Source organism: Anser anser, assembly GCF_964211835.1.
Source record: "Anser anser genome assembly, chromosome: 1".
Classification (NCBI taxonomy): Eukaryota; Metazoa; Chordata; class Aves; order Anseriformes; family Anatidae; genus Anser; species Anser anser.
Window position 1 is genome coordinate 110,084,940 of NC_139720.1, and position 16,757 is coordinate 110,101,696.

The 16,757-nt window shown below is 38.9% G+C and overlaps 1 protein-coding gene across 4 annotated transcripts in view; it reads right to left on the reverse strand.

Moving 5' to 3' along the window:
- Positions 1-16,757, reverse strand: part of APP (amyloid beta precursor protein) — a 232,371-nt gene that overhangs the window by 96,889 nt on the left and 118,725 nt on the right. For all 4 annotated transcript variants that reach the window (XM_083841460.1, XM_083841459.1, XM_083841458.1 and 1 more), the window contains exon 6: positions 7,401-7,606. In XM_083841460.1, coding sequence (XP_083697586.1) covers positions 7,401-7,606 — 206 coding nt within the window. The remainder of the gene's footprint in view (positions 1-7,400; positions 7,607-16,757) is intronic.

The following is a 16,757-nucleotide window of genomic DNA, read 5'->3' on the forward strand; positions in this document are numbered from 1 at the left end:
ATGAACAGAAGAGGGAAACTGTTCCACGACTGCCCTCACTGAGGGAAGTGTGTTGCTCGTTCGGGGTGGGGAACTTCTTGCTGCTGTCATCCCTTTTCCAGCAGGGCCACCACTGTCCACCACCACCTTCTTTCTGCGGAGGGTTCAGAGTAGCATTCCTTTAGACCTGCTTCAGTGGCGAAGGCACATTTTTAAACCAGCTTCAATGCTTGAAAAACAGCCCTGGTTGCTCCCATTGCTGGACCAGTTGCTCCCCCCATGCCTCTCCATATCCCCATCACTAGTACTCATTTAAAAAAGCCACAAATTTAATCTTCAGCTCTACTGCTGTAACTGAGAGGATGGAGCAATGAAGCAGAGATGGGAACTTCCGCAGCTTTTCTCGGGCTAAGAAAAAATTACTGCCATCCATATCCTGCTTCCCTTCCACTAGTACTGAGTGTAGCAATTAAAGCCTATGATGGATGAGCTATGATGTTTTCACAGATATTAGCAGCAGGCAGCATACACTGCTACATGATTCATCAAAGAATTAAAAGCTGTCTTTGCTTCACATAGTAATCCTGTTGCTGAAAACTGATTAAAAGATGAGTTACTTTTTGCCACTGTGTAATTCAATTTTACTTGTTATCACAAATAATTTTTATCCAGTACAGCATTACTGTGAGCTTTGCTTTGTTTAAGGAACTGGCTCACTGTCCCCCTCCAAAAATGCATTTTTTGCCTTTGGCTCTGCAAAACTAAACAAATTAAAAAGGACATGCTTTTGTCACAATTCAGGTTCATAAAGTGGTCTAAACTGTAACTGTTTTCAGATGCTTACAATTTTCACACCATCCCTCTGCAAGAGTAAAACTCCTCATCTTCTCTGTGCCCTAAACCAAAGATTACAGTTGCCAGTTCCTTCCCTCTCCAAAACCTTCCATTTTCTACTTTTTTTTTTGAGATAATCAGGGGAGAATAATTCAGGTTTTCTCATCTGAAGCTTCTTATATACTTATTCTAGTTTCCTGATGCAAAAAGAGATATTTCTAACAAACCAGGTAGATCACTCCCTGGAGAACAGTTGTGTAGCAAAGCTTTTTGATTTGCTTTTAAATTAATACATAAAGTGATATACTGCAAACAATCAACACGGACGTTCACTGTTACTTTTCCTTAGAAATGAATAAGCATAGTTTTCAAGTATGGGGACATTGATTTATAGTGGCTCCACATGACGAACTTCCATAATGCTCACTTACCAAAACGCTGTTAGCAAAGCTAATTAAAATTTATGTGCAAACATTCTAGGTACTTTTGATGATCAATTTTTACAGAGGAAAATATAAAATATGGTTCTGAATGTCATCTCAAAATTTTTCATTACCATATAAATTGGTTCTGCTTGTTCCTTGAAGAAAACTGATTTTAAATCAAAATGAAATAATTGCTTTATTTCAAAATCTCAACTCCACGCTTGTTTTTTTTTTTTTTTTTTTTTTCACACATGGGACTAACACTTGCTCTGTGAAAAACATCATTTTCAACAGAGGAATCAGAAACAGAATTTAAACTTCTAATGGGAAAAAAAATTAAAGCTACATTTACATACTTCCATTACTGTAAACATTACGGTTATTCATTATTTTCTTCAGGATTTGAGTTTGTACATGATATTTAAGTGATCATGAAAACTACGCTCATTTAAATGCTGGCACAGACTGCTCCAAGCCTCAAAGCAGAAATTAAATTTGAAGTGATTTAAGAAAAAAATAAAAAGGACAAACTGGAGGAGTTAAAGACTCATCTTGGACCTGTCTTGGAAGCTGGGTTCTATACTTACTTTACACCTCTGAAAAACCTCTTCTGCCTTGATGCTGCATCAGAAAGATCCCATCACGTTGGCTTAGAAATATTACTTATTCTCTAATTTAGCTGTGGTATTGGAAAATACAATGTATTTATGACTTTTTCTGTACTATCAGCCCTCGACCTGGACATTGATATTTTCAAGTATATGCAAATAAAATGCTCTCGTGTATTTTAAATATGTAAACCAGCTCAGTAGCACTGGTATATATATTTGTGTTGTCCATGTTGGTATCAGTTCAAACTGTGTCTCATACTCACGCGAACAAGTAATGCACTTATCTACTTGAGTAAATGGGACCAGAATTTTTTACTCTATCATTTGTATTTCACCAAAGAACAAAGTAATCAATTAATGAAAAGAAGATAAAGGAATAAACCTCTCAAATATATACCATGAGGTATATGCTCTGCTTTACTACGTGCTAGTACATAATGTTATACGTAGAGTAATTTTGGCTTCCATGTCTTCAGGAACAGAGAACTATAGTTTGAAGATATTAATACACACGTATCTATTCTAGGCTCCATTTTTTAACTAGCTGAGAAAAATTAGACAAGTTAAGGAGTAAATGCATACTGTTTTTCTTACACTGTTCTTGTTCCAAAATGGAATGGTACTGTTTCATTCAATGAATTAATCAAAGGGAATATTTAAAGATAATCTCACTGAAACAAAGCCTCCTCATTCTGAATATATAGTTAGACGAGGCAGCCAAATTTTAGTTTGAGTATTCAAAGACAAAAGCTAATTTCATAGGAGGTTTTTGGAATTAGGAAGAGACAGCTGGGAAGCTGGCACAAGCTCTAGGAGTAAAGTTGGTGCATTAGCTACACAACTGCTAAAATACTTTCTATAGATTAAGTTAAAAGAAAAAGCAAAATGATGAGTTCCAAACGCTAAACTGAAAAACAGCCTTTCTTAAAACTGTTATTTCCATCCTAAGCAATTAAGATTGGATTTTTCTCTCTAATGTTTATTCTTAATCTACTGGAGGGGGATATTTGGTATATGAGAGAAAAAAAAAAAGTAATTGTACACATAGCTAGAATACAAAGCCTTACAATTTTCATGTGGAACAACTACATGAAAATACATTTTCTATTTATTTGTGCAAAACACAACTACATTTTAAACCAAGGTGCCTAATAGTTACCACTGATGGCCAGAACCCAAATAAAAACCCCAGCTTGATTTTTAAGTGTAAGTCAATAAAATTTCACGAATTTATGTATATTTTACAAAAGTTATAATTGCCACATAACATCATAATTATGCCAACATGGCAAGACATGTGAATACGAGGATTAGCTCAAAAACCCATTCCAGACTTTTTACACAGTAAAACAAAATATTCAATTAATAACTGCTTCAATATAGTAAAGTGACATTTTATCTAGGGAAGCAGATTCCTGGAGTAAGGAAGCAATTCAAATGAAACCACTCTCCACCCTCCAACCTTAAATAAAGCAAGACTATTACTGTGTTTAGTATTTAGTACATTTGCTCTTGACCCAAAATATTAATAATATATTGCTTTTTCATCAGCAAGATTACTAAACCCTAAAAAAGACATATTGCAACATATCATGAAGTATCATGTTACAGTGGAAAAGCTGTGCTTTAAATTATAATGTCTAATTAAAAGCTATCAGTTATTTTAATGCACATCCATTAGGTTAATTTTATCAGCTCTTGCTCATGTGTTACAGTAGATTATCATTCTTAATGAAGATATCATAAAAAAAAGCAGAAGAGTTAGCATAACGTGCACTACTTGTATAGCAACGTGCCAATGCTTTCTTAATATGGAATAATACAACCACACATTATCACTTTACAAATAAAGCATACTGCACAGCCTTGAAGGAAATGAAGAACAAGGAAATATTACTTTAACAGAAAGATAATAACCTTTCAAAGGAGAAAGTGGGACAAAGCCATTGAAGGTGAAAAGATCACAATTAATCTAGTATATGATACTAATATTCTAGAATTATCCCCAAAATTACAGCTGATGAGTCCAGTAATCAGGGTTACCCTCCCTTACCTTAGAATAGGTGATAGCTGTCACTGAATGTATTTGAAGTCTTTCAGACATATAAATACACAGCAAAAAGAAAAAAAAAAGTATACTGGATCAATAAAGCTAGGAGCTACAATAAAAATATCAGGCTACTTTTCTCCTGCTAGGAAACCAGAATATGATCTCCTGCTTGCAACTCCAGATTGCAAACATAGTTAAAATGCCATGTCAACAGCACTGCTAAATTCCTTCCTAGCTGTTTGAAGAAATCCAGTTGAATTAGATAAAGCAAAACCGATCGCTGAAGGGCAGCATTATGTGCTAGACGGGGCAGGTCAAGCTTATGCTGAATCTCCCCCATCTGCCAGTAGGTATGCGAAGACACTGCCAAGTGTTTTTGCCAGGCTGCTGTGTTTGACCCTGCTGCTTTCCTTTAAATGAGACCTGACTGACTGCCATGCTGACGGAAAGCGTTAAGTTCAAATTGTTTATTCTTCGTCATAAGCCAAGAGAGACTGATTTTTCTTATCGCCTGCTGTGCTGAAGGAGAGCAGAAATCATAAACAACTACATGCGACGTGCTGCTTGCTTCAGTCACACACTGCAAGGATGACCTGGAGCCTGGATGGCTCACAAACAGCTTTGCAAAAACCTGCCGTGCAGCTGGGATGGCAGCAAGCTGCTCTGCTGCTTGCACCTGGCCACCAGAAAGTTACCTCCCTTGCTCCATACAGAAGCAGAATCAAGAGCCACACGTTTCTTGCAGGGCTCTGTAAGTGAGCCACACTCTCCTCAGCACAAATTCCGTGCTAACATCTCCCAGTGACCAACGGTGAAAAATGCAGATGTGACATTACCTCACGCTGTCGATCCCTGTAACCTCAGACCCACCATCTGCTAGATTTAACACCTGAACTCCAACAAGAGCAGATCTGAAAGTTCAAACTGGTTCTGCTGTTGCACTCCGTATGAACTGAGACAAGAGACGGTCCCTCAGCAAAGACAGGAAAGCGAGTATTGCCAAGTCCTGTGCTAGGAAAGTTTATTTGCACTTCTGAATAAACATTATAGCTCATAAAAAATATGGTTGCTACAGAAAATGAATGAAAAGACTATCCTCCCATCAATGACCTCTCTCATTCTCTAGGCAAGACTGTAACTTCCTTCTCACTGGAATTAAGTCTGGAAGTAGATCCGCTATTGCTGTTTTGATCATGACTCATTAAAGTATGCATAGAAATAAAATCGCCTGACAAATTGATTCTACAATAGTTCAAGTGTCTTTAAAGTATAACATTACGTTTATGCTTTTCAATTATTTACGGCTGATGGCAATCATTCCATTGATTTGGGGAAGAAAAGGCTCTGTACCAGCCCACAATTGGACTTAATTTATGGTTTTAGAACAGTTGTTCTTTGCTGATTTCACATTGAAAACCAACTCCTCTAAAACTGGACACACCCACTCTCTGTGCTCTTTAATGCTATGACATGGTATTAGCCACAGCTTCATAAAGTACACTTAAAACCGGCTGTAAAGCGTCTATGAAAAGCATCTTAGGATATGTTTTATGAACGGCATTGACTAACACTTAGGAAAAGTAGCCTGGAGGCCACAACAGAGCTCACATCCACAAGGACAAAGCTCCAATGCTTAATCCCACTTGAAGAGGCTTCCCAGATGTCTCCACAGCACAGCCCACTTCCTAACACGCACAGTGCCTACAAGGCACCTCTGGCTTCTTCATTTGCACCGGCAGCAACAAACTTTTCTGTTTGCAACAGCAAGTTCACAGCAGATGCTCACCACAGAAGATCCCGGACCTGCTGGCAGCATCAGGAGGACATGGAGCCCTGAGGGAAGCCTTCTCCCAAGCATGGCAAGGGAAGCAGGAGCAGTGGCCAAGGCTATGAATTACATGGGCATTTCTACGTTTTCAAATAAATGAGCATTCTGCATAATGCAGCTCAGTCAGATGTCACTTACAGGCGCTCAGAGACAGCCTCAGCACCCTCCGTGCCCCAGGAAGGCTGGAGGTCAGAAAGCCTGAGGGGCTGGGGCAGAGCTGTGCTGTGAATTTGTATCAGTAGCAGACTGCCCTCACCCCATCTGCAGCAAGACATACTTCACTCGGTCACCCAAGGTGGGAAATTTTATACTCAGGAGAAACAGGACAATAGCTTTTCATCGTTAGCAAGTATGTATATTTCTAAGGGATTTTTAAAAGATTGCTTCAATAGTTTGCCTCCTATTTTTTCTATTTCACATTCATATTATTATATACTATTTTCCTGAAGGCTAAACATCTTAACCTCTTTGAAATGTCAACCTCAGTAAAGAAACGAGCTCTACCTAATTTGTCCTCATTTCCACTCATCCAAAATCCCATTAAAGTGAAGTGTTCTTTTTTTTTTCCCCCTCAATATTCATTTTCCATTCAGAACAGGACGTTTTATCCCCAGGTGGTGAAAGCTCACATACGGAAATATATTTAATTGGTTTAAAGATTTAAACATAATCTCCTCCCAACCCCTCCTCACTGAACTGGCTCTCCAGTAATTGAGCAAAACACTCAACAGACAGAGTTATATAAGACAGAAATGCACAAGACTGCTTCTCCAACCTTAGAAAGAAACATTTGCAAACCATTTTACCAAAACATTAATACTTTTGATGAGGGAGCTTATCTACACACAGACTGAGTAGAAAAGCTAAATGAAGAGACTCGCCCTTTTCCAAGGTGTCTCCTTGCCACCCTTCTGTCACGTGCACATGAGAATTCATAGCTAGGAAGCCTCTGCTCCTTTTCTGTACCTGCTCTGCCAAACAACAGCACCATGGTTCACTGCTTCATTTCACTACAAATCCAATCACTGCAATTTTGCCTCTGCCTTCTGCAAGTCCCAACTCCTATCTTTTTTACTTTTAATCTCATCTTCTGCCATCGTCTCCAGCAGTTACTGGTAGAACTGTAAGCACTGCAGAAAAAATCAGTGTCTATCTGAGAGAGATTTACATCATGTGGAATTGTTCTTATTAAAAGAGAAATATAAGAACAACTCATTCATATACAGACCATAGAAAACGTGGTGTTTAAAAATACTATGCTGCTCTGTTGTGCATGGACTAGGGTGCTACCTCCTGCTTTGAACTGACACTCTCTTCTCCCGTAACAAATACACATGATATTCCACACACGATTTTTCTGTGTTATTTACTATACATGGCAGTCAAATATTATTTAGTGTTACTTCAATTAAAAACAAATTGAAAAAAAAAAAAACAGAACACCTCTTCAGTTTCTATTTGCACCATATGCAATGACCAGATACCTGCAAAGAATACTTGTATTGGGAAAGGGAAAGAGGAGTGAATTCAACTTGCAAATTACAAAAGACAAAACATAAAGATGCTGCAACTTAGGGTATTTTGCTGTTTGGAACATTTTTTGTCATAAAGGGCAAATACACAAAGCAGCAGGATTAGTTTTCCAGCCCCATGCTAAGTGCCCACGAATTTACCTCTGACAACCTCTTCCACAGACTCTGTAGTTGTGGTGGTAGTGGTCGCAATGCTGGTAGTTCTTTCAGTTGCTTCCTCATACTCTTCCTCTGTCTCTTCAATTTCATCACCATCACCATCGTCATCATCATCATCAGCATCTTCATCTTCCACAACAGTTAACTCTTCGTCTTCTTCTGGCTGTTCTTCTACTACCTTATCATCACTAAATGAAGAAAATGATAATGATATGTCAGCAACAAAATGACTTCAAGGTGGTGAGAATATTTTGTCTGGAAACACTTTAAGGACAGGAAGGTATCTGCTTCTCCCTCTCCCCAGCTTTAAGTAAGAAAAAAAAAAGAATCAGAATCAGTGATGCTGGAATGTCCCACTGAAATCAGAAATGCTTGAAAAAAAAAGAAAAGCTAACATTAGCAATGCTGTGAGAAACCTAGCAGGATGCCAGACTGGAACTCCTCTTTGTACACAGGGACGGAAAAAAGAAACCCTGTCAGCAATACTGTATTTTGACAGCTGAATAACACTCCAAATACACTTGCTTCACGTTGCCATCAACAAATCAATTTGTATTTTGAAAGAAGCTTAAATTAGCTCAAAATGCACTCAGCTCATACGCACATGAAAGCGAGAGTTCCTCAGGATTTTCTCACTCGGGAGACAACTTACCCAAAGGCTTGCTGTGGACTCTACCTTGCTTGACACTCACAGAGGACAACTCAGTGTCAAACCAAGCATCCAGCTGACCTGTAATTCTCTACAGTCACTGATTTTTTCGTCCTGTTGTCAAAATAGTGCTCTGTGAATAGAAAAGCCACTTCTAAAGGAACCGTGCACAGAGCTGTCTGCTTCCACAAGGTTCACTCAAAAGACAACGTCTGAAACATGTAGAACTTTTTTGGGGGAGGGAGGGGACAGTTCACACACACTCATGCTTCAGCTGACTGCTGCTAGCTCTTCTCTTCGCAGTTTTATCTTTTTCGGGCACCTCAAAGGAGACAACAGACACGACAGCACTGCTAAGGAATTAACATCCAGGGAGGGAGAGGACCCTTCACACTTTGGGCCTTCTGTGCAACAGCTGCACTGATCAAGCGGTGAAGCCTGCCCGGTTTTGCTGCTGTTGCTGCCCCCTCAGCCAACACGTGCGGCTGCTCGGCACGGCAGGCTCGGCTCACTTGTGCTGCGGGGCCAACGCTGCTGGGGCCTCTGCGGCCTGTAAGGATCTGCAAGGCCTCTGTGAACACCAACGGTACTACACTAAGCTGCTGTGTGAAGGAGGGAAATGTGTGGGCTCACGAAGAAAACTCAAACCACTCGGCTAAACCTCGCCGTATATCACAGCTGCTTTAAATGATAATTCATGTAGATACCTAAAAGCCCGAGGACCTCAATCAGTCTTGGGCAATATGAAGGAATACTGCAGTCGGCTGTCAAACATGTTTGGTGGCTTAACGTGTCAATCATTTGCTGGGATCATTCTTAATGCTGAATGATATACAGGCAATAGGCCAAAACCCATACACTTACCGACTGCTACTGCGGCTTTTGAAAGGCTTCCTCACACAGTGCCAGCTGTAGTAAGGTCTCAGGTTTGTTAAGCTGATCTTCTACTTGAAATTCACTACTAATGAGTAAATTATCTTTAAATATTCAAACATGCAGTGACTTTTTGTCACCATCATACACATGAGGTTTTGCATCTTTTTTTCATGGCATCGCATATGCTTGAACAGCCTTTTATTTGAAGTTAACAACTTGCCTCCTTCACCTCGTTTTGAAGACTAAGCCTGTAAAATTTCACTTTACAATATGTTGTCTAGTACAACTTTGAAAGTAAACTCAGAGCAAAGAAGAGGACAGTATGATCTTAATAGGGTGTGAGGAAGAAGTTAGGAAATAGTGATAGAAATCTTGCATGCCACAAGACTCAATTCTAGGAAAAAGTTAAGACTCTAAACACAAGTGTGCATTCTGTGTTCCTCACCCCCAAAGATATCTGGCCACCCGAAACACAGCAGAGACTTAAAAGTAATAATGAAACTTTTCATTTGGTGAATCCTAGGCAGGTGATAAAAACATATGTAGTAATAGCTAACTTATAGAAGAGCCTGAAAAAGGGACAACCTGTTCCCATTTTACGTGAGAAAGACTGAAAAGTGGGCAAGAACACTAGGTTCTTCTCTTAGTTTCTTGTTTTCAAAGAACTGGATAAGAAATTTCAGCATCTTCACAGTATGGTTTTCCTCCAGCATTCTAATTTCATCATCTCCAAAATCTTCTGCTTAGTTCTTAGTAACTCCTTTCTGAACAATAGATTTCTTCCGTTTTCATTATTAAGTATTTTGCCTTTTTAAGAGCATGAAATAATTGCTATACATACACTGTCACCTTTCAATGGCCAGAGGGAGCTGGATTTTTAAATTCTAGTATCTGTTTCTGATCTCCAGGTTAATGGACTCCTAGTCTTAGCTACGTACAGACATTCAAACCAGGAGTGCTGAGTATGAAACATCCAGGTTTTGATCCAGAGCATCAGATAGGATATGCTGTTCAACATTAAAGAAAACTGTTCTGTCTTTCTCTCCCTCACCTGAGCTAAAAATACAGAAACAAACACAGCATGCTTTAAAAAGTGCAATTATTTTTCCTCTTCCTTTCACATAAATGATCACACTCAGATATTGGCAAGCTCATAAAGCTAAAAAAAAGACCAAAAAAAAAAAAAAAAAAGGCAAATGAAACAAAGGAAAGTCAATTAGTCACATGGAAAGCCACTTCAAAAATAATTTGTATGCATGCACCCAATATCCATCTGTTTTTAGCTACACAAAAGCAATTAACTCAGTTATGCCAGTCCCCAGCATTCTGCTGGGAAATTCTCAGCATCAAGGCAAAGCTTTCTGCTTTAAAGGTTGTGTGATGCTGACAGGAGCAGGATGAAAGAAGAGAATTTCTGTACATGCTGCTTGGCCATACCCACCATTACAGTGGACCCTGGTTTCCTCTCCAGTAATTTATCAAAAGTAAATGCCTAAGTGTAGCTCCCACCTGCATCCCCTTTATGAATTGCTTCTTGCTGAAGAACTAGACGTCTGAGACAGTAAAAAAAAAAAAAGGCAATAAGGGAAGACTACAACAATTGACAGGATCAGGCTCCTGAAAATATTTTTGAAATTGTGCTAGAATATTCTTTCTGATTTGATCATTCCTAAAAAAACCATATCTCTGCTAGCAACATATATTGCAAGATTCAAATCACAAGAGTACTATTTCTCAGGATTTAATTTATTGCAAGTTACGAGAAAAGGAAATAATGAAAACAGAATAAAAATGGTTTTACCCTAAATTTTGATACCTAAATGGAAGCGTGAGCCTTGCTAAATATTTAAAGAAATAAGATGCCTGAAAACAGGCTTAGCAAGTTCATTTCCCTATTAAACAGGTTTTTAAAACTCTCATTGTACAGAAATATGTTGCTACGCTGAGGTTCTAAGGGAGCACTCCTGTCTCTCTTGAAAAGTAATTATTTTCTCAGCTATTTTATCTACAAAGACGAGTTAGTCTCCTTCGTTATTAGCACTATTGTTCAAAGAAAAGGGGAAGGAAAGAAGTGCTTTTACACATTCTTAATAAGATTCTCCTTCAACGAAGCTGAATACCAGAAAATAACTGGACTTGCAGTAGTCTGATGATTTTATCATGCCCAGCTATGCAGCACAGTATCACAAACCAAACTGCACGAATACACAACAGTGAGGGACATATCATAGCAAGCTCTAACAGTAAAAACAGCAATAGTTTTACATTAGAAATCAATGCTAGCCCACTATGTCACTTGCTCCTAAGATTCAATCACAGTAACCATGCACAGCAATGCAAGCAGATGTCCACGTCTTCTCAGAGCCCACAGTTACAACACACACAAGAAAAGCAATAAAAGCTTAAGACCACTACTCAAAGGCCAGGGGCCACTGGGAAAGAGGGGGAACTGCAGTAGTTGCCCCAAAATTTGCTAGTAACGGAACTTTGAGCCTTATTCTTGAAGAGAGGTTTAGTATAAACAACATTAAATCTCAATGTGTTTCTGCCACAAAGATAGGAGGTGGACTTGAAATTTTTAATACTACGGAAGTACTAATTATTGTAATAACATGAAAAATTGCCCTTGGTTTTGTTTCTTTAGACTTGATCACAGTTACTGTCCTGGGTCTTCTACAAAGAATATGCACGTGACAGGAACAACAGACGAGTGAAGTTATACTTCAACTTTTGGACTGAAGAATCAATATTCCAAACTGGGACAAAAACCTCCCTGCTGCGCAGTGCATAAAGCTGTTTCTCCATGTCATGATAAATGCTTCGGTACCATTTCACTTGTCTTCATCAGCAACACCACAGTGTTGTTTTCCCAGACACCGTGTCTAACTTTTGCATGCCGCTCACCTAAGCGTTCAGTATAAATCCACCATTTTCATACAAAAATCAACTACAAGATGAATGTGGATGCTGATATTTTTCTCATAAATCTTGAGAGTTTTATTTAATATATGTAGCAGACATGCTTACTTCCTGTTATTATTATTACATTTTACCCTTTATGGTTAACAAGTATGAGTCAATCTTGTTTCTTCTGGAATCACAACATCTTGACAGCTTTTTCATATATCCCCTCGATACCATCCCAGCCTAGGTTTTATTAGCACCACAGACTGCAGTGTCTCGTTTACAAGATATTGTTGACATTTCGCCTTAGCTTAGTGGTGCCAGTGACAGGATTTTTCAAAGGCTGCTCAAAAAAATTACTTGATACAGTGACAAGTTCACAGATTTGCAAAGCCATATTATCATCATCTGAATTTAACAGTTCAGCAGTAAACAATGGAGAGGTAAATTCTTAGGCTTGAATGCAGCCAGGAAAATACTTGCAATCCCCACATACAACATTAGCGTATCTCATTTTCCTGTCAGCAGAGACTTCTGGCAAGCAGAGCCACCACTTTCCTTTAGTGGTGGACACAGGAGTCACCATGCTTTTGAATCTTCTGTTTCAATCTCACCACATATGGAATATTAAAATCCATTCCCTTATCATGAAAATAATGCTTCCCTCAAGCATCCCATCAGTACAGTGGGTCATTAGTAGAAATCATCTACTAGGTGTGATGAAACGCGGTATTTGAAGTTTGGAGGCTTCAGCACTTTTTCTGATGCTGCAGATACAGTGGAGTTCCAGGCATCCCTAAGAGGTAATCAGTTCCATTTCAAACACTGATTTAGCTAAAAACTTATCAGCGACTCCAATAGGCATACTTCTGTTTTTAAAACACATACCAATGTACAGCTCCCGCCAGTATGCACCCAGGCACATAGTTACAAACAATGTCTAAACCATAGTTTTATTAATGTATATTTAATATCTTTATTTTCTTAATCCATCACTTTAGTAGGAACTGACACCAATGTATTGTTTATTCACTTCACACAGAATTGTGCATGGTCCTGTTACTTCTTGAAGACAAAACTGAAGGACAAGTAAAGGAAAGCAAAGTGAACTGTTACTCCTTGCTGTCCAAGAAAAGAGAAAAGTTAGTAGATTAAAATTTCATTTTAGTATTCCAAAAACCTACAATAGGGACAAAGGAAGAATACAAATAAAAAGAGCAATTACTTTTCTTTCTAACTATGCGTCAGGACTCATGGGACTGCAGCATAAGCTAAATTTTACGAGGAGAATTCTGTCTGCAACTATTACCTTCAGACAAAAATTTGGCAAAGCTTTCAATTAAGGATAACATATAATGAGGACTAATAATTGGTTTGGGCGAAGTGCCTCACCTTTGTCTGCAGTAAACTCTCATCCATTTGGATGTACTTAAAGCACGATTTTGACAAATAACAACTTGAACAAAAACATGCTCCATCACTGGGTGAAAAAAGAATGAAAAGGTGTGAAAGACAGGTGTTTTGAAATCCATAAAGATTAGCATTCACTACACTTTTGCAACTATATTTTATTGCAAATAGACTCCCTCTGCACTGTGTTTTTTACCAGCCACCAAGACTGGGCAAATAGCTGGGGAAAAGCTAATTCCAGGAGAAGAACCAAATCAAGAGTAGTAACAAGCTGCAGTCTGCCTACAGAGAACAAGGCCATAGATGTTGGCTCTAGACAGCTGAGGGAATTAATACAGGAGAAGCGGCTGCTGCACGTAACCTGCAGCCTGTGCTCTTCCAGCCCAACGGGATGAGCTGAGGAATGCATCCGTAACCTTTACAGCTCTGCAGGTGCCATCGTCCCACTTTCCAGGATCTTGTGCTTCTCTATAGCCTCTGCAGCCTCTATGGTTCCCCTCTAATGAACTGTAGGATACGTGTGGTGGGACTGGCTTGTCAACTATTCAGCTTGGGCCTAAGCACAAGAGTGATTTAGGCCCTAACTTTAGGCCTAAATCACTCTTGTGGTTTCCACCACAAGATTAGTGATAAGCACAGATACTCATCCCAGTATACAGGAAACCTCCGAAGTGCAAAGTTCTTTAAATGTGGGAGTGGAAATGGACAGATCCAGCTGCGAACCTCTACACACATTTGGATTACTGCCTTAGAAAAAAATGCAGAAGAGAAACACAAGGCCAACTACAAGAATGTGGCATGTGCTTGGAATCCAAACAGGAAGATGAGTGCACCTGACCTGGCCTAATTACCATTTTTTTGACTAAAAGCAAGTCAGAAAGCTAATGGGCAAGGAATCAAACTTGTTCTCAATCTGCACATCAGAGGCCTGGGCATTTTCTACCTAATGTTCATCCAAAACTCACATTGTTTTGACTGGAGGATGAGGTTTCTCATGAGGCAGGTTTGAACCCAGCACTGCACTCATCACGTTCCTCCAAATGGTGCCGCTTATGAAACACGAGTCAACGCAGGAACCACCTCAAGCTTAAACCAAAGCCAATGGCGCACTTGGGCATATGAGCACTCACATCACTGTACCTTCCAATATTTAATTTGACTTTGGTACACTAGCCGACTTCAAGAAAAAGGTGTGTGAAACCAAGCATCAAGGGAGTAAAGTTAAACAAGTACTATCACAGTGATTTTGTGTGGGGTAGAAGAGGGAAAGTCAAAACCAAGTGTGAAATGAAGATTTCAGCATTCACCTTGGAAGTTCAAGAGTAGGGAGTTACACGACAAATGTCAATATCCCTGTCAGTATTGGGGCAGGGTGGGGGGAAACAGCAGGACAAGAATTAAACTGCGCTGCAGTTGTGAGATCAGGCATGGTGCCAGGAAAGAAAAGCATTATGCCAGACCCCCAGTCTATGTAACTGATCTTTTAAATGGCTTATTGGCACTGAATTCCGGAAAATTACAGTGATTTACAGAATTGAAAGTCTGACCCACAAGGTACCTCAGCAATAATGTTTCTGGTCGCCTGGTAAGTGACCACAAAAGGATAAACCACTTAAAAACCACCTTGGTTATTTTCATTAGGGCTGGATTAAACTATGCTAGTAAAGTAGGTATCTTACAACAAGAAGAAACAATGTGATATTTAACACATCCGAACCTGACTTAAGGTACAGTTAAAATGTTAAGAACAGGGCACCTTCCGTTGCACAGCAAGTCAGGATGAGCAAATCACATTGTCTAGCATTTTTCAGGCATTCGTTTTGTCACTTTCAATTATTTTCCTTTTTGCTTTCCCTTACTTCAGAGGTCAAAATTATATATATTTTCACATTCCCTAATAGAAGAAAAAGAAATTAGCTATTTCATGAAGTGTCACATAGGCTGCTTTTGAGTTCTTAGACCTTATCAAACAACTGAATTATGTGCTTCTAACTGTCTCTCTCCTCTTTCTACTTTTACTGCTTTTTTTTTAAACCTTTATATATAATAACAATAGCAAAAATATGCTGGGTTTCATTAACTTTGGTAGAAACCATGAAAAGTTGCACTAAAGACCTTTTAATTTAATTTTTGAATAGAACACACAAAAAAAGGCAAATACAAATTCCTTGCCCTATTCCCTCTGAGAGGCACATTTTTCTTTTTCCCCCACAAATAAACATGAAGGTACAATTTTCACCGTTATATATATGTACTTTCTTTCCACAGCTGACCTGCTTAAAAAGATCAGTAAGAGGTAGCATGTAACATTTGAACAAGTGCATTGGCAGAAGGTATCTGCTGACTGATACGCAAGAATACTTTTCCAAAACCAACCTAGCTTAATCTCTGAAACAATGCCTTTGCAGGTATTACTGTTTTCATATTTTCCTTTGGAAGATGGTAGATTCAGCAAGAAGTATTTTGTTTTTTTAAAGAAGGTCAGAGTAATGTATTTAACCCATATTCTTTCTCATTTCCTTTATTTATACTAAACAAACTCAGAACTATAAAAGTAAATGTATCTACAAATGCACAAAATCCACCAGGCTCACAGAGCCTTGTGACATTTAATAAATATTAAATTTAAAATCCTGTTACTAGAAGAACATTAGGACTGAATGTGATGGGAGACAGCAGAGTGTAGGTCGTCTGTGCAGCCCTGTTTGAGCCAGCTTGAGAATCAGCAGAAAAGCTATCTATTATAACATGTTTGTTTCCCCCCCACCTCTGCCATACTCAGAAGGCACTATTCAATGTCTCTTTGTCCAACCTGTTACCCTATAGCTTATTTAAGGTACACAGTGTGAACTCTGTACCAAATGAAGTACTTGACTCTCTGGAACTCACCACCTTGGTACCCTCACACAGTAACTACAGGGTCAAACTACAAGAACGTCTTTGTTTTACAATTGGGAAAGCAAACAAAAAGTACCAGAAGCATGTAATAACTCTGAATGTTTAACTTAAGACATTGCATAACGCTTTTCAGAGAATGTGCCATCTACGGTTCCTAAACACAGCTGCCACTAGCAGCTTCTGCAAGTGGCCAAAACGCCTGCAGAGCAGATCATCTCCACTCACGCAGCCAGAAAAAAGGAGAGGGCACCTTTCGTACCAAGCTTTTCATAGCAGCCAGAAGATGCCAAGCCTAACGGAAGACTTCCATGGCAGAAGTTACTGTTTTAACCTTTTCTTCACTCAAGTCACAATTTGAATGTTATTTTTCTTCAGCAGTGATCAAAATAGAGATCCCATGTGAAAAATGGCACGTTATCATGCCACCAGAGCTAAAACTCCTGCATTCAAGATTAGAAACCTCTTCCATCAGAAAAAATAAATATATATTTGGTGTTTCATCCACGTATTCAGATGTAGCATTTGCTAGAAGGCAAAGAAAAAATATTTAATACAGAAAATGCTTTACTACACTATGCTTGTAATAGCATAGCCTCACAAGA